At 35.8% G+C, this 19,434-nt stretch overlaps 2 protein-coding genes and 1 long non-coding RNA gene across 3 annotated transcripts in view; all 3 read right to left on the reverse strand.

Moving 5' to 3' along the window:
* The window catches only part of LOC127987559 (uncharacterized), a 1,718,354-nt gene that overhangs the window by 1,233,901 nt on the left and 465,019 nt on the right, over positions 1-19,434 (reverse strand). The gene's annotated exons all lie outside the window — the stretch shown is intronic.
* On the reverse strand, positions 113-2,514 carry LOC127987656 (uncharacterized). The gene is made up of 3 exons (XR_008161311.1): positions 1,949-2,514; positions 1,598-1,623; positions 113-221 (listed from the first exon to the last, which is right to left on the reverse strand). It is a non-coding gene; the product is annotated as an uncharacterized LOC127987656 (long non-coding RNA).
* On the reverse strand, positions 11,639-17,825 carry LOC127987616 (NLR family CARD domain-containing protein 3-like). Its single transcript, XM_052589990.1, has 6 exons — positions 17,621-17,825; positions 16,970-17,080; positions 16,282-16,371; positions 16,046-16,130; positions 15,594-15,789; positions 11,639-13,473 (listed from the first exon to the last, which is right to left on the reverse strand). Exons 2-6 carry the CDS (start codon positions 16,990-16,992, stop codon positions 11,639-11,641), a joined length of 2,229 nt encoding a protein of 742 aa, XP_052445950.1. The 5' UTR covers positions 16,993-17,080; positions 17,621-17,825.

Genomic DNA, 19,434 nt, shown 5'->3' on the forward strand with positions numbered 1-19,434 from the left:
ACTGTAACATTACTAGTCATGTAACATGTGAAATGATGTAAGATACTCACATCAGTGTGTTGAGTGTACAGTGTTTATCCTGCAGTAGAGCAGAGATCTGATTCACTCCTGTGTCTCCTAGTTTATGTTCACTCAGATCCAGCTCTCTCAGGAGTAACGGGTTTTTACCCACAATTCCAGTCACATACTGACAGCCTTCATCTGCAGCAGGACCCAAAAACCTGCAGAAGAGAAGATGAAGCTGGAATCAATCCAGTGTGTATCGCATCACAAAACATTTAAAGATTATCAAACATTGTTTGTAATGAAAAGCTCTAGTTCAAGTTTAAACAGTTGAACATTTAAATATATATTTTTTTTTTAAGAAGGACAAAAGTCAAAAGTAAATTTAAAAGAAACTCGGGCAAAAGCTTATGATTCTCAAAAATCTGAAGATCTTTCTGGCTTTTAAGCAGGAGATGAGGAAAGTTAACAAAGAGATAACTAGCTTGTGACAGCTAAGCATTCATAGTGATATATTTAGATTATCTTTTGATGCCGGCTCTTTCTATTATTATGTAGCAGAATTCACCAAATACTGGATTTCTGATCCACTAATAGAGAACATGATCTGATCATCTCTGGATAGTTTTATTTAACTGATAATTCTGCTCATTATGAGAGGAACTGCAGGTTCAGACGTGTGTGTGTGTGTGTGTGTGTGTGTGTGTGTGCTGAATCATCAGTGATCGTCTCCATCACATGTTTGTGGTCTGTAATAGATCTGCTGTAGTAGAATTAGGGCTGTAGTTATCAAATATTTTAGTAATCGAGTATTCTACCAAAAATTCCATCGATTAATCGAGTAATCGGATAAAATGTGTTTTTGCTTAATTAAAGTGCAATATTAATTATGCAAGATAAAATAAGACTCCTGGGTGTTGTGACGGTCACATTCAACATGGACGTTAATACGCACACATACGCACAAACACACACCGAGAATGTTTGGTGATACAAGAGTTTATTGTAATTATTGATCAGAGAGTGAATTAAATACCTGTAAACTATGTGTATTGTTCCCGTGTAGCATTTGTCCCGTGATTTTTAGAGTCTTGGTAAGAAACAATGGCAGGAATTATTGGTTCCGCTTAGGGTGGGGATCTACCATGTATTAATTGAGCGTGGGGGTTTCAGGGGCAACGTGGCCGAGTTATTGCTGTTATTTCCTGTTTAATGTGAATGAATTAATAACAACAATGTAGATTTATTAAGTAGAACATCATGCCAATATGTTTGTTTCAGACTCTGTATATTTAAGGGAACATGTGTAAAGTGTTTTCTGTGAGTTTGTCCCTCCACATGTGGTAATGGTGCTGTTTCTGCAATGGAGAGTATGGCCTGAGGGTTGCAGGTATTTTATTCACTCTCTGATCAATAATTACAATAAACTCTTGTATCACCAAACAGTCTCGGTGTGTGTTTGTGCGTATTAACGTCCATGTTGAACGTGCGGTCCCTCCGTGACCATCACAGGCCTCTTAAAATGTACAACTTTTTTTTTTTTTAAATGCATAGAATGCAATGCATACATCATGAATAAACATTTAATTATTACCTATTGTTTCTCTGTCTGTACTTGTACTGTGAACAATGACAAGAAAGTTGACAGATGAATTAAGTTCATTTAAGTGCCATTCAGTTGGGGTTTTAAATAAAGCATTTTCTGAGATGCACATTAAACATTAAACACATAAAACATTAATTTAATTTATCTTTTAATTATTGAAAATTAACGTAACTTTTTGGTAAACAAAGGGGATTTACTATTAAAAATAAAACATGGAAGAAATGTTGTGTGATTAAACCTTTAAAAAAATAATATATATATATTTTTTTGTGGTAGGCTATGTACATTCTGCTGAACAATAGTCTTTAGTCGGACTTTTATTTTGACGGGTTGACGTACCTTTACAGTTCTGTGTATGTGATGTGACGCTAGTTTTACTCAAATCAAACGGTCAAATGCTCATGAAGTGACTGTCAGAGCAGTTCTGGAGATGTTCCTCATGTGTTCAAGTCCTGTGATACAGCAGATGCTGAAATTACCGTGAGTGTCACGCGCACTTCAGTGTGTGTAAATAAAGGAAGTCACGCTTCTACTCCATTCATTAACAGAGACACGCAGAACATGCAGGATTCATATTTAAATAGTCTGTTCCGACTTAATATTTACAGATATTATTCCATATTGTGATTTGATGTAAGTGCAATGACCTATTCTTGATTAATTCATTCAAAATTTGGCAAATTCCGTGCCATTCCGTGTTTAACTGTCCGTTTTTATGACTGGATTCCTCAATTCCCTCCGCATTATCTGCATCGCGGAAATCATAGGGCCCTAGTTGTGGTATGCCAGCTCTATCTTGCAATGGACACACGCCACGACGTTCTCTTTACATTTGCCCGCGCCCTCAAATCAAAACACTGCTGACTCCTTGCAGTATGCAACCTCGGACGCAGCGCTTGTGTCTCCTTCCGCTTTGTGGGTGATGTAAACGCGTTGTCACATTAAAACAATCATTGCGAAAGAACCTGATGTGAGATTTAAAATAAATCAATTTTTGTAATCGAGTTACTCAAGGAATCGTTTCAGCCCTAAGTAGATCTACAGTGTTGTGAATCTGAGCTTGATGGAAAATTAATGTACAGTGCATTCAACAACATTTAAACAATCAGGATAATAAATCACACTGAATAGGTTTCATGAGAAATGTCCACAATAACACAATCATAAATGTTAACTATTGAGGCATCAAACTACTGAACACCAGCACATCTATGTGTTAATCTAAACATGAATCTATTTAAATCTTATCCAAAATGTCTGATTAAGCTTTAACTTTTAACAAAACTAAAATGTGCTGACATTTATCATCAAAACAACAGCAGCTGCAGCATCTGATCTTTAATGTTTGATCATTTTCAACAACAGATTGTGTACCTGGCTGAATTAGTGAAATAATATTATTCTATAATACACTTTAATATAATATAATATAATATAATGTGTGTGTGTGTGTGTATATATATATATATATATATATATATATATATATATATATATATTAGGGGTGTAACAGTATGCAAAAATCACGGTTCAGTACGTACCTCGGTTTTAAAGGGGGGGTGAAATGCTATTTCATGCATACTGAGTTTTTTACACTGTTAAAGAGTTGGATTCCCATGCTAAACATGGACAAAGTTTCAAAAATTAAGTTGTACGTTTGAAGGAGTATTTCTGTTCCAAAAACACTCCTTCCTTTTTGTCACAAGTTTCGGAAAGTTTTTTTCGAGTATGGCTCTGTGTGACGTTAGATGGAGCGGAATTTCCTTATATGGGTCCTGAGGCACGTCTGCCGGAAGAGCGCGCTCCCGTATAGCAGAGCACTGAGAGCACAACAGACTTCACTGAGCAGAGCGAGAGCGTCGCGAAATGTCACAAAAGAAGTGTGTTTTTGGTTGCCAGGGCAAGACAACCCTGCACAGATTACCAAAAAAAAAACAGCATTAAGGGACCAGTGGATGGAGTTTATTTTTACAGAGCATCAACGGAGTTGTGCAAGTGTTTTTGTTTGTTCCCTGCATTTCGAAGATGCTTGTTTTACAAACAAGGCCCAGTTTGACGCCGGATTTGCACATCGTTTATTTCTTAAGGATAATGCAGTCCCAACGAAAAAGGGTCACGATCGTGTGTTGGAACCGCAGGCGGTGAGTAAAACTGCTTCAAATATCTCTGTGTTGTTAACTTAGCTATCGGCGCGTAAGAACATCAAGTAAACAACATGCGATGTTAAATTTCAGCCTCTGGATCTGATTCTGGATCATTAATATACGGCTGAATCTGACTGTTAGCCATGGTTTGTTTTGGATGATGTTTTTTTCCTCACGGTAATGTCACAGTTTCCAGATGCTCTCAACGCAAAAGCTTACTCGCGCTCGTGATTCTTTAGCTCCGCCCACACATCACGCCTCCAACCGGTCGTGTTTTTCCGGGAAAAAAAACGGTACAGATTATCTTTCTCTTATGAATATAATAAAACTAAAGACTTTTTGGAGTTATGAAGGATGCAGTACTACTCTATAGGTTCTCAAGATAAACAGGATATTGAGTGAAAACGAGCATTTCACCCCCCCTTTAAAGTCACGGTTCGGTTCATTTTCGGTACAGTAAGGGAAAAAAATGCAAACATTAAACTGCAGGTTGTTTATTACTATACACTTTTTAAAATACTTTTTTTTTAAAAGAATAAGAAATAAAATACTGCTGTTATTAAGCTCTCCACTTAATAAAATACTCGGCCTCAAACCAATAACATAATAAAATATAATGAAAAATATAATAAATAACTATGATTACAGTGCAGCATTACCAATCCCAGCTTGTAGGCCTGCTTCACCAGAATCGTGCCTGATGCGACGATGGCGCGCTGCTGCTGCTGTAGGTGACACAGAGGGAGACCGCCGACAGACCAGGCTCTTGTCTTCCCGACAACAATATCTATACTTCATGTTGAGCATAAATATAAAGCCTACTGATAAAGGACACCGTCAACAGTATTGATGGCAAAATAGACTATGTTTGACAGGTGCAATATTTGAAAATCGATAATTATTCATTTGTTTTTTAAATTACATTTATATCTGAATTTATGTCAACCTATAGACTTTCAAACATCAAAGTGTCATGAATTAATATGTATTTGTGTACAAAATGACAAACATATTTTCCTATTCTATTTTGTCTGGAAACGCTTCCAAAAATAGGCGTCGGTTCTATTTCTAGCATGCACGTTTTTTCCGCGCGTCTCATGCAGGCAGTCTGCAAGCTCTAACCTGTTAACATGGGAGCCGAATTAAAAACGGACACGCCACGCAACTGAGACACAATTGCTCCACGCATCCAGTGTGTCACCGGCCTTATAGAATCAGCTGCAGGGCAGGATTTGCGCTGAACGCGGAGACTTCCGCCACTTAATATGTTCATTTGGAAACACGAAAATGTACTTATATTCCACGCACAAAATATTGCATTCCGTCATTCGTTACACACGTGCACCGTACCGAAAGCCCTGTACCGAAACGGTCCGGTACGAATACACGTACCGTTACACCCCTAATATATGTAATACATTTTAAATATTTGTATAATTGATTTTATATTATTTAATCAGGTCTCACCTCAGTGTGTTGAGTTGACAATTTGGATCCTGTAGTAAATCACAGAGCTGATTCACTCCTGATTCTCCAGGATCATTTCCTGTGAGATCCAGCTCTATCAGGTGTGAAGGGTTTGATATCAGAGCTGAAGACAGAGCTTTATAACCTTCTTCAGTGATACTGCAGTCTGAAAGTCTATGAGAAAATCACAGATTGTCACACAAGTACATGTTCTAGAATGAAGAAAATAAAAAGATGCATTACAGGATTTTTGACCTGAATGGACTCTTTTCACAGTAAAGCTGGGTAAAGTTATAAATTGGTGAACGTAAACTACAACAAATGCAATTTTTAGTGTTTGCATTTTTAATTTTCCACAATTATAACCTACAGTTGCAATCAAAATTACTCAACCCCTCAGAAACTGCAGTACTTTACAAATACAAGCTTTTCTGAAGACCCAGGATTAAATCTAAATCACATCTATAACAGTTCACTGGTTTCAAAAGTAATATATTAAAAGTCATAATGTCAATATATAATCTTATATAATGTATTATTTTTGAGTTATAAGATTTTAATAACAGAGATATGTCACAATTATTCAACCCTTATTCAACATTGCTGTTTTACTTGGCAATCTAAAGCCTCAAGGTTTTCATCCAAAATATCTTCAATTGTGTTCCAACGACGAATAAAGCTTTAACGGGTTTGGAACGACATGGGGGTAAATTTTCATTTTGGAGTGGAGTATCTCTTATGTCTTATTTGCATGGTGGAGAATAAAATAGTTTAAAAACACAATTATGTCTTTAGAAACTCTAATAAAAACAGAATTAGCTTGAGCTGTTACACATACACAGAGTTAACCCATGCATGTGCTGAAGTTGAGTAGCAAAAATGGAATAAGTCAACAGAGATCTCACAAAAGTTATAGAGAATAAATAATTGTATTACTTTAGAAAGTCTGTAAAGGCTGTAAGAAGATTTCCAAGACATTAAAAACCCTCAGCCTTATTCCTTATCTAAAAGTGTGTTGTACCAGAAAACCTTTTTAGGGTGTTGAAGAAAAACCTGCAATGTACAGCCAAAGACTTGCAAAATGACCCGATGAAAGAAGGAAAACCATTTCAGTGCAGTGTGTAAGAACACTAGACAAGTATGGCCTTCATGTTGAGACATCTTGGAGAATACCACTCTTTATCAAGAAGAACAAAAGGCAGACTTGAACTTGGTAAAATTCATTTGTGTAGACCTGTGGAGCTCTGGAGGAATGTTTTATGGAGTGATGTAACCAAGCTCATAAGCAGAAGAACACCATCTCCATCGTCAAACTTGAGGTGGATCAGTGCTGTTATGGGGTGTTTTACTGCAGCAGGAAGTGGAAATCATGACTGTATGAAGGACATCATGTATTCTTTGAAGTATCAGGTCATTTTGACAAGAATTGTAATGCCTTTGGTGCAAAGACTGAAGCTCATGATCAATGGACTTTCCTGCAGGAAAGTCATCCCAAAGTACACATCCAAATCTACTTCTGCTTGGTTCAGGGATCAGTCATAGAATGTTCTTGAGTGGCTTGTTCAGTCTCCAGATTTAACTCTCATTGAAAATATCTGGATGAATTTAAAGAAAGCAGTGGCAATGTGAAAACCAAAGATTATCAGTGATCAAGAAGTTTTTTTCAGATGAGGAATGGGTCAAGACTGTAGTAGAGAGATGACCGAAGCTTCTAAACACTTACAGGCAGCGTTTATTGGTGATTTTTATTAATAAAATTGGACTTTTGGGGGGGGTTAATAATTCTGAACATGAATGTTTAGATTCAATTTGAATTTCATCATGATTCATCAATGTTCCATCACACAAAAGTGTATTAAAAAACTTTAACACTTTACTAATGCCTTTGTTATCTGTTTTCATAAAATTATATTCTCCGCAGCAAAATGTCTAGCAGGTTAAGGGGGTTGAATTATGTTGATTGCAACTGTATTATAACCTTCTTCTGTGATACTGCAGTCTGAAACTCTTCAGAAAGACCAAACTAATGAACTGATGAATGAATGAATGAATGAACTGATGAATGAACTGATGAATGAATGAATGAATGAATGAATGAATGAACAAACGAATACATAAAAACATGCATTACACCATTAGAATATTAACATTTCCCATCACCTCCAAAAATCCATCCGTTTGTCAATATTTTATAAAAATATCTACACCAACACACCAATTTCATTCCTTTTGACACAGCACCAGTTTACAGACCAGCTGGAGCTTAACATTGATTCATGTTTAGATTAACCAAATTCAGACCTGAGTATCTGTAGTGTCTGTGAATTTCTCAGCAGGCTGGAGATTTCTGTCACTCCAGAGTCTCCTATTTGATTCCTGCTCAGATCCAGCTCTGTCAGATTTGAAGGGTTTGAATTTAGAGCTGCAGCCAGAACATGACAACCTCCTTCTGTGATACAGTTGTTCTTCAGACTACATGAAGAGAAAACACTTCAGTTATAATCTGAATATTTACCAGTATGTTTTAGCTGACATTTAACAAATACTGGTGATGATGATGATGGCAACTTATTCAGTCAGCAATCTCTTATACAAGACGCACAAAAAACACCCAGTAGCAAGAATTTAAAAATGTCCTTGTAACATTGAAATAATATATGTCAATGTGTTGAGTGTACAGTGTTTATCCTGCAGTAGAGCATCGTGCCTAGATCTAGACTTAAAAAAAAACACATTTAAACACTGTCATTTGCATTCAGAAACGGCTCCAATAAACCATATATGGTGACAACACCTCCCTTTATATATCATGTGAATGTGTAATGTCCTCACCCTAAATAATGGAAAAAGAAAGCAGTACCGACTGAGAAGACATTCTGTGCACTCACTAAACAGATCAGTGCGTTCTTTTTAAACATGTTTTCTGCACAGAGCATGGTTTGCAGAATCCTGCAGCAAAGCAAGATCAGTCATGACACTAAAGCTACATTTCAAATGACTTCCCAGCTGCACGCAAAAAAAGGCATACCTTATTATTTTTGTCTTGTTTTTACTTTAAATCATCAAGATGCATTTACTATATATAAGCAAAATATATATTTAGTCTTGTTTCCTGGGGGGATAAACAAGATTAAATATCTCATCTAACTTGAAATATTCATTTATAAGTGTAGTATTTGCAATTAAAGGAAACAGGAAACACACAGTAGCACTTTCTTTTTGTAGTTTTGCCATTCTAGCACTAGATTCTCTGCTTAAGCATGCTCAGAGTTGTGCTTATATTTACACATATTCCTATGTTAAAGTACAAGATGGAAGATCCCTAACTTTGCATGAGACTGTTCTTCCGCACTCGTTACACACACATCTGTGCATATGCACTGTTGGTAAATGAGGGGCCTGAAATGTGGAGTTTATGCTGAAATTAAAGCCTGCAAATTGTCCAAATTCAAATGAACAAAACACTAATGATTGTCACAAAACTTACCTCAGTATCTCTAATTTGCAGTTTATATTCTCCAGGCCAGTGCAGAGTAGTTTCACTCCTGAATCCTGCAGATTATTATTGTTCATGTTCAGCTCTTTCAGATTGGTATCTGATCCAAGAACTGAAGCCAGAGCTGGACAGCTTTTGTCTGTTAAGCCACAATCATTTAGCCTACAAGAGAAATAAATCAAATCACAGAGTTAGATACATGTAATACATTTGTTAAATACAAAAAAATAATTTATACCAATACACTGCATATATATTAGAATTGTATTGATTCAAATTGATTCAAATAAAACTTAATAAAATATGTAAATGAATAATAGGCTTATATCATTAATGGCAATGAGTTATACATTTAAAAGTGCTGCTCTATTATCTGGATGAGTGTCTTGAGGTGGAGAATCTGGAGGTTAATAATTTATGCATTAAGGTTATGCAAGACTATATCTCCTTTATAGCAGAAGTTGAACTGAATATTGGAGTAGAAACAACTAAGAAACAGTGCGTTTTATAATAACATCATGTGCTTCTACTGTAGGTAACTAAACAGCTTGTTTTGCTGAAAAGAGATATTTTTACATAAAACCCATGTAAATCTAATAAACCAGCATTGCACATTAATTCCAAAGGACTGCAGTTTTTAAAGGAAAAAAAAGTTCAAGAAATTGTTTTGACTTTACCCTAAAAGAGATATATACTTATAACTAGGGGTTATAACCATACGGTATACTATAGCAATGTTTTCCGCAGCAATACGGATCTTTTAGTATACTACTTGGTAGAATTATAAAATCAATTTCTTGACAAATCAACTAGATGCTGGTGTTGAGTTTTTTTTTTTTCTGGTAAAGTCAGCTGGGTCACCTTCTGAAATAAAGATGACGGGAACGCGGAAAGTTATCAGATGGAGATGTGTAGCACTGCATGAGGCAAATGGTGGTCACACCAGATACTGACTGGTTTTCAGACACCCCCCTCGAACCATCAATACAATAAAACTGCACATTTTAGAGTGGCCTTTTATTGTGGCCAGCCTAAAGCCCCTTTCACAATGAACACTGGACCCAGTAAATTTCCGGGTCGCCTTCTGTGTGAACGCAAACACGTCCCGGGATTGATCCAGGGTTAGGGACCTAGGAACATTGCCGGGTTCAGTCCCGGAACGAGCTCTGTGTGAACAAAAGTCAGAACTAATGCTGTAAAGGGTGTGGCGTAATGATGACACATGATATCACGTGACTCTTTTACCAGGTGTTTTGAAGGCAGATCAGTGTTCGCTACTAAAAAATTTGCAAATTGTAATGAAGCAGAGATCAGTTAGTTCCTCACTTTCGGCGCTGAAGCTGAGATCGCCATTTTAAGTGAACGTTAACGTGCCTAGCGTTTTCGACTCATACATTACACGTCACACCCTGATGTCACATGTCTTTACGGGACCTTTAGGGGTTGTGTGTGAATGCACGCACATATTCCGGGTAATCACTGGCTGTGTGAAAGTGCAAAATCTAACAACAAGTGCAACAATTGCCGGGACACATTTCCCGTGTATTTGCCAGAATCACAGTGGGAAAGGGCCTAAAGGCTGATCATGCTGTCAAATCAGCATCTTGATATGCCACACCTGTTAGGTGGATGGATTATCTCAGCAAATAGAAAAAGAAGTGCTCACTAACACAGATTAAGACAGATTTGTGAACAATATTTGAGAGAAATAGGTCTTGGCAATAGGAAAAATGGCAAAAAAATCTTGCTCCTGTTTGCAGCAGCGATACTGTGCTGTAACATGTTCCCTTCTGGAGGAATGAACTCCCCAACTCAATCCGAGCAGCTGAGTCCTTAGCCATCTTCAAGAATCGGCTTAAAACACATCTCTTCCATCTTTATTTGACCCTCTAACTTTAACACTCACTATTCTAATTCTATTCTTAAAAAACATCTAACTACCTTTCTAATCTTTTTGTATTCTATTTTCTTTTCATTTATTATGCAATTGTATATGTATGTGTGTGTGTATGTGTAAAGACCTCTAACTAGCTTGCTCTATTCTTTTTTATAATTTTTTATTCTATCTGTTTTCTGTTTATTTATTATATTATTTAAAATCCCATGCTACGTGTACTGTGTTAACCTAACTGAGACTTGTTATAGCTCTTATATATCATTGCTCTTTTTGTTATTTTTGATTGCTTCCACTGTCTTCATCTGTAAGTCGCTTTGGATAAAAGCGTCTGCTAAATGAATAAATGTAAATGTAATGTAACATGTTATATCTATATGCCGTGATCTGATAATAAGAACTTTGTAGGACTATAATCATTTAGATAGTCCAAAAAAAATTTAATAAATAAATCCAACAACTTATAACTGATTCTGTTACATTGAAGTGGATAAAAAAGTATTTATTGATTATTAATATTAAGTTATCAGTTTACAATAAGGTTCCATTAATGTTTAACACAAACAAACAATGAACAATACATTACAGTATTTATTAGTCTTTCTTAAAGTTAGTTAATGAGAATACAGTTGTTCATTATTAGTTTATGTTTATTAAAAGTGCATTAACTGTTAACTAGCACAACTGTTGATTTTAATAATGAATTAGTAAATGTTGAAATTAATATGAAAGGGTTATTTCAGGCAAAAATGAAAATTATAAAATAAAAATTACTACTTCACACTGTACGTCAACAGTCACAACAGTCGCGCTCACAATAGACCCGGAAGAGACCTCAGAATCTCAGAATATCTCAATATATTGACACAAGTATCGTGATAATATCGTATCGTGAGGCCTATCCCTACTTATAACTGGTGTATGGTTAATTATCACTATAAATTGTGGTGTCCAAGCCTGCTATGTATCAATGTAGATTCATGTAATTTTAAGATGAGAACAAAACATGACAAGAAATATTAAATAACTTACAGAGCTCTTTTGCAGGTTTTGATGACTGCTGATAATCTAATGAGACACTCGTCTGATTTCTTGAATTTCTGAAGCTCAAACTCCTCCAGCTCCTCCTCTGATGTCAACAACACAAAGACCAAAGCAGACCACTGGGCAGGTGAAAGATCAGCAGATGAGAGACTTCCTTTGCTAAGGTGGGTCTGAATGTCTTTCACCAGAGTTTGGTCGTTCAGTTCATTCAGACAGTAGAACAGATTGATGGATCTCTCTGGAGACAGATTAGACTCTAATTTCTGCTTGATGTACTGAACTATTTCCTTTTTACTCTGCTCATTTCTATTTTCCAGTGTCAACAGACCCTGTAAGAGTCTCTGATTGGACTGGAGTGACAAACCAAGGAGGAAGCGAAGAAAAAGATCCAGGTGTCCATTATCACTCTCTAGTGCCTTGTCCACTGCAGTCTTGAGCAAATCAATCATGGTTTTACTTTTGTTTTCCTGTTCTGTAGAGTCTTGATCAAACACATATTTCTTGGTAATGTCTAGAAACAGATGTGCATAAAGGGCTGCAATAAACTCTTGAATGCTCAAGTGAACGAAGCAGTACATGGTACCAAGAGTGATCCCTGTTTCCTCCTTAAAGATCTGGGTACACATGCCTGAGTACACTGATGCCTTATAGACGTCAATACCACAGGCTTCCAGATCTGTGTCATAGAAGATCACATTGCTTCTTTCCAGCTGATCAAATGCCAGTTTCCCCAGTGAAAAGATGGCATCTTTATCCCAGGAAACATCTGGTGTATGTTCTCCATCATACTTTCGTCTGCTCTGCTGGATCTGAAATCTGAGGAAGTGCGTGTACATTTGTGTCAGAGTCTTAGGAGTGTCTTCATTATTTGACTCCTGCTGTGTTTTGTAGACATCATCAGCCTGATTGTTTTTCACAACATTATTTCTTTTCTCCTCTAAAATGTTCTGGAGAACAGTGGCTGAAATCCAGCAGAAGACTGGGATGTGGCACATTATAAAGAGACTCTTTGATTGTTTAACATGATCAATGATTTCTTTGGCCTGATTCTCATCCGTGACTCTTTTTCTGAAGTACTCCTCCTTTTGTGCATCATTGAATCCTCGTATCTCTGTCAGCCGGTCGATACAGTCAGGAGGAATCTTACTGGCAGCTGCTGGTCTGCTGGTGATCCAGATGAGAGCAGAAGGAAGCAGATTTCCCTTGATGAGGTTCGTCAGGAGAACATCCAGAGAGACTGGTGATGAAACATCAGACCACGTCTCATTATCCTTAAAGTTTACAGGAAGACGACATTCATCCAATCCATCAAGAATGAACAAGACTTTGAATTGATTTCTTCTTGTAAGGTTCAGTCCTTCTGTCTCTGGGAAAAACTGAGTAATAAGGTCCATCAAACTTAGTTTTTCTTTCTCCTTTAAGTTCATCTCTCTAAATGGAAGAGGAAATATGAAGCTGATATCTTGATTTTCTTTTCCTTCGGCCCAATCCAGAACAAACTTCTGCACAGAGACTGATTTTCCGATGCCAGCAACTCCTTTTGTCAGTACAGTTCTGATCTGCTGGTCTTGTTCAGGTGCTTCAAACAAATGTTTGCACTCAACCTGTATCTCCTGTGATTCATGACGTCTGGAAGCAACTTCAATCTGTCTCACCTCATGTTCAGTATTGACCTGTTCACTACAACCCTGAGTGATATAGAGATCTGTGTAGATGTTCTTCAGAAGTGTAGAGTCTCCTTGCTTTGCAATTCCTTCAAACACACATTGATACTTCTTCTTTAGGCTACACTTTAGCTGATGAATGAAGAACAGCTCATCTAAACAGAAACAAATACAGATATTGTTTAGTCTCATTTTCTCTCTACATATCAGTGATGGGCGGGTTGATCCAACATGAGAGGGTGCCTGCGGTTACGAGTCATCCAAAAATATTTGTAATGATATTCGGGTCGTTTGAAATAAAAGTGCCAATTAAACCTTTTTAATTAATATAGTACTAGACACAATTTTGAAATACATAGGCCTATACTTTATTGGCTGAATAACTGGTGAAGATGAAGCACGAGCTCAGTCTGCAGGTAGAGGTGGAAGCGGCACGAGAAAAGGTGAAGACGCTGTTTTTGGTAAAACATGATTTTGACGACTTCATTAAGTTTTGTTTTATAGAAAACTCTTTTTAACCCTATGGAGTCGATTAACGCGTATACGCGTTATGAGTCATTTTCTCCTGATAACCCCGAAAAGAACTTAAATTACACTTTCAGTTTTAATCGTACAGATAAGAGCAATACATCAATCGAATCTGTAAAGGGTCTACTTTTTTTGAATACAGACATAATAACAACAGAACTTTGTGCACTTATAAAATAAAGATAACAAACAAGGAGTGCTGTCTGCAGCCTTTGTCTGCGCTGATCTTCATTTACAAACAAGTCATTAAAATGAACTGTAACTCCGTGAATACTCAACGAAGAGACATGAGAGAGATATCTATAGAAAGCTTGACATGTCTGCTTTTAAACTAAAAAAGTGCTGCCAAAAACAGATATTCTGTGATAAAGTAATCCATATGAAAACAATGCGATGTCTGTTTTTCATGTCTCCCTTCATTATATCTAATGTGACCACGCCCCCGCGCCAGACGCGCTATTCAGATTTAAACTGAAGCGCGCGGCTTGAATACACCCACACAGAAGAAAAAGCAGCCAGACTGTTCTTCAAGTTCTTTTATTTTACTGTTTGCTTCGCGATGAGAGGAATAAGACATAATTAGCCCCGAAAAGATATGATGTGGTAGAGGATTTGAGATTTGGATTTCCTCAGAAAAAAGAACGAAGCTCTTTATTCAGCAGAGATCATAAACATGAGTAAGTCTATTTTTATTTATATACTTGTACTAGTTTTCACATAACGTGTAAACATTTTACTAGTTAGACTTTTTCCAAATACTTTTTCCAAACTATAATTCGACTAAATGTATAATCAAGTGAAACATTATGAAGTTTCAGTAACAATATACAATACTATACCATTCAAAAGCTTGATGTAAATAATATAAATGTAACAAATAGATAACTGTAAAAAATGTAATAATGCTGTTCTTTCAATTTATTCCCCCTAATAAACCTGAAAAAATGTTCTCAGCTCTTTTCAACATTATTAATAATAATAATAATAACAATAATAATAATAACAATAATGGGTTTTTTTTTGTAGAAAATCAGATTAAGATAAAGATTTTCATTTTTTTTCTGTCTGAAAATATTAAACAAAAATAAATAGGCTACTCTCTGATTATGCAATCCATTTGAAATGTGCATTTCTCTCTGGCATGGCGAGTCTGCATCGTCAACTTCATCGACACAGAAAACACCAGTTTATTACTAAACAATTAAATGTCTCCTTGCATATTTTGGAACCAGCAGGCCATTCTGGGTTGAGCGAGACCCCACGGAATGAGCGAGCGGAGCGTAATATATGGAGAAATGCACTCTCCGCTCACAAGCTCTGATCGGAACAAACCAGAGCCTCACTGTCTGCGGAACAGAAACATCACAATAGACATAGCCAGACTAGACTATTTTAGAACAAATTATGTGCTTATTGACGATTTTTTTTTTTTTTATATAATTCTTGACGAAAAGTGAATATATTAAGGATTTTTTGTGTGTTTGTTTTTTTAGTTTTCTTTCTTTTTTTTTGCCTAGTTCCTGTGTCTATGGCCCAATGACGATATGATGAGCATTTACTACATTTAAAAAATGCGGGTCAGGAAGCGGGTCGGGTACAATATTTTCTTTTCCTTTTTTTTGCGGTCTGAGTTGCGGTCGGGTTAGTTGAAAATGTCAGTCGGGTGCGGGTTATTAATACATTGACCCGCGCATCACTGCTACATATATATAGGCGACAATCTTACAGATGATTATGAGTCTCTTACCTTCTAGAGTATCAGCAGCTTCATCTTGCTTCATCTCTCTCAGGAAGTAGAGCGTGAGATCAAGAGCTGCTTCTTTCATACTGCATCTGTTCTCAATAAAGTCCTTCACAAAGTATTGCAAGTTCTCTTTTTGTAATATTTTCTTAAACTTTTCCAGTTCTTTCTTTAGAAATTTTATTATTTTGCTCTCAAGATCCTACAAAGACAGAGAAGAATGAATGAGAGAAAAAAAAATCATTTATAATTGGTCAAACTTATTTATTCAATTAAAAATATTCATCAAAAATCAAGGTGAGACAAACATTAATTTGCTGTAAATACAAATAAAAATTGGTTCTAATTCTTATTTTATGGGTTCTTAAGAAAAAAATGAGAAATAAAAGTTGTCACTCTTATTCTATTACATATGTTTATTATAACAATTAAATATTCTTGAAAATGTGTTTTATTACCTGGAAGATCTGCAGGAGACTGTCAGTAAAATTCTTGTGTTTTCTGTGAGACTGTAAATCTGGATCTAATGTTTCATACTGAAGCCTGATCGTAAATAGAATAAATGAAATACTGCATTTTTAGAAAAAATAAAAATAAATGATAAATTTATGAACAAGTAGTTTTCTGATAATTATTCACTGACACATGTTCTGACAGTCTATGTTTAAAGAAAAATAAGAAACCGATCAAATACCGTTTGGTTCGTGTTGTTTCTTCACTGAAGTCTGGTCCGTCATCCTTTGACTGGTCACTCTTCACAGACACATGTGATCCTGATCTTACACTAATGACACAAAGAGAGAAGAGAAACTTTTCTACAGGAGCTTCATCTGTGTTTTATATTGACACACATTCTCTCTAGTCCTTCACAGAAACATCTGCAGAGTTTTAAAGATAGCAGTCATTCTAGAGAGTTTATTTTTCATTTTCTTTTTTGACTAAAATAGAAAGCAGAAATGTGAGTGCTACACAGTTCTGACTCTATTTTAAAAGTTTATCACTTAGTTTATACAGGTTTATTACTGTATCCTTTTGACCCCGAGTCCAAGTCTGAGATGAATGTTTTACAGAGATAAGCTTTTATTTTGCAACTCTCTAACCTTTCAGATACAAACTCAAAGTTATAATTTTTCTTCTTTACTGTAACAACTTTAAGTCCTGAAGTGTCAACATAAAATACAGTAATAGGTGTGGTTTATTGTATTTAATGTACAGTGTATTTAGCTGTGTGTATCTGATGTTGTACACAGGAAGCTGGCAGAGAATGCACTGCAGCTTCATAAAGCGTGCTGTACACAAGATAACCTTTGGGTCGTACATAGCAAACCTCTGAAAGTGCAGCAGTGTTTAAAATGATTCTCTGAAAACAGACTCAGTCTTACCTCTGTTTCTGTGAGAGACTCATCTTTCCTCTCTTCTCTGACAGACTGCAGATGAACAGCTCAACACTGAGATCTTTGTGTCTCTGAAGACGATCAGATGCTCATCATGACCTGGACATGACAATCAGATCAAGATCATGAGAGTTCAGAGGAACAAATGATGAAGAATATAACTAGTGCTGAATCTCTGAGTTATCAAGCAATCAATATACAAATAAAATATGCTACAAATATACTGCCATGTAATAATCTCTTCAGATCACTCACAACACACTTCTTTATTTACATACACATTACTATCGGAGCATTAAGAAAAAAAAAAAAAAAGATTAATTTTGCTCGTGTTTATCGTCTCTCTATCCGGAAGAACAGGTTTGATTTGAATACTTTCGGTTTCGCGACTTAAACTGGAAGAAGGAGAAATAAAATAACACGTTTAGAATTATTCTGACTGCTACATTTGTAAAGACTTGTAAAAAATAACACGTCTTTAATCGGTTTGTTTTATTAATATCTCTCTGTTTCTCTGTGGTTTGTTATTCGGTGACAGACAGGTATAAGTTATAACTGAACAAATCCCGCTTCATCCAGCTCTGAAATGCGTTCATCATTCTCCTAAATAAGTGTAATGGTGAAAGTATTCAGACTTACTTGCAGTAGTTCAGACGATCTTGTGCTGCAGGAACAGAATCCAGAAGTCTTTCCAACACTTCCGGTTTGTGATCGCTGTTAAACACCTGTGCGATCTTCACGATTGATGTTTGTCACCTGACACGACTTCATCTTGGAGAAAATCAAAGTCCAGTTAACAACAGATCTCGTGCATCAGCGCCACCAACTGGACAGGAATGTGAAGCACAAACACACCTGCTTTCTCCTTCTTCTTCTTTCTAACAGCAGATCCCAAACTAAAACAGTGCACTAGCGCCACCTGCTGTTTCTTCACATTCTCCCTCTCAATCTGCTCCATTCACCTCCTTCTGAGACATTTGACTACTCTGAAGGGTTAATGAATAATGACAAATCATATCAAATAATCCAAGACAAACATATCAATCTGAAAGATAATGATTATATGCTATATAACAGAATCATATACAGTCCTGTTTTTATTTGAAGAAACATAATTACATTTCTTTCATTACAGCAATAGACTATGAATTCATATTGAATGATTTCATTCAGTTATTCTGTAGGTTATGATGAATAATTAAGATATATTAAATGTATGATTCATTGAATTAGTTCAGAACTCAATTAATTATAATCAACTTTCAGTTTCTACATACAAATAGAAAATGCCCAGTTATTTTCATCTTATTTTCTGAATTTATCATCTCTGTTCAGTTTTACTGGTCGCTGAAATGTAGATATATGTGCTTTTCACAATTTCTCATTTAAAATTTAAATAGTTTTGAATCTAATGTCTATTAAAAGAGAAAAACTGAGACTGTAACTCATAAACTTATAAATTTGAAAAAGACAAAACAGCACTTTACCTCTTATTTACAGCTGAAATTAACATTTATATCATTTTACAATCAAACATTTAGTAATAATGTATGTATTTTAAATCCTAAATTTAAGGAAATATTAGACAGACTAATGAATTTAGAGTCTTCTCCATTATTTACAGTCTTTCTGTACTCTTATTCAACATTTATAACACTGTTTTTTCATGTAATTTAAGTTTAAATGAGAAATATCACAGCTGTCTTATTTACTCTCAATGTAATTTATTCTCTAATATTTTGATATATCTAATCTGTCTTAACCACTGTCCTCAAAATCCTGCATCAGAATCAGAAAACAAAAGAGAAGTGGATAAGATAAGTGCTATATATATCCATCTCAGAAGAATCCACAACAAATAATAATAATAATAATAATAATAATAAAATTTATTTTCAAGACAACGCATACAGAGACATTGCTGGATCTGATGAAGAGAAACCCCAGGAACACAGAAGAAAGATCTTGTTTGAGACTCGAATCTCAATCATTAGACTGTAAAAAGTGTGAGAGATGAGAGAGATCTACCTTTTATCTGTTCTCACATGGACAGATATTCAATGAGTATGGCAGAAATTTAGGCTGTACCTTCCCATTGTGAAGCAGAGTATTAATGATATTATAAAAGATATGGTGCTCAGAGAAAATGTGATGAAACCAAACAAAGGTCAGATTTGGATTAAAGAGTTCAGGATTGTTATTGGGAAAATGAAGATAACCATAAGAGGCCAGATATACACTGAAAAACGTTTTTCAAGCACTTTATCCAATGAATGAGTTTCTGCACTAAACTGTAGACTTCTGTCTCCTCACAGCAGAGCTCCAGATCAGCTGTATGTCACGTGTGTTAACTGAGAGCTGTTCTGAGGAGCATCACTTTACTGACAGCTACAACACAGTGTGAACGCAGCATATGAGCTTGAGTATCTGACAACAGCATTATCTAACTGACT

The sequence above is a fragment of the Carassius gibelio genome, chromosome B22 (genome assembly GCF_023724105.1).
Source record: "Carassius gibelio isolate Cgi1373 ecotype wild population from Czech Republic chromosome B22, carGib1.2-hapl.c, whole genome shotgun sequence".
Classification (NCBI taxonomy): domain Eukaryota; kingdom Metazoa; phylum Chordata; class Actinopteri; order Cypriniformes; family Cyprinidae; genus Carassius; species Carassius gibelio.

What these genes read in the sequence shown, in the direction of transcription:
- LOC127987616 (XM_052589990.1), bottom strand. Translation starts at nt 16,992, where the DNA reads ATGAGTCTCTCACAGAAACAGAG. An exon ending in AGTCTCTCACAGAAACAGAG is followed by an intron (nt 16,372 to 16,969) that starts GTAAGACTGAGT and finishes TTGTGTCATTAG; the next exon opens with TGTAAGATCAGGATCACATG. An exon ending in GAAACAACACGAACCAAACG is followed by an intron (nt 16,131 to 16,281) that starts GTATTTGATCGG and finishes ATTTACGATCAG; the next exon opens with GCTTCAGTATGAAACATTAG.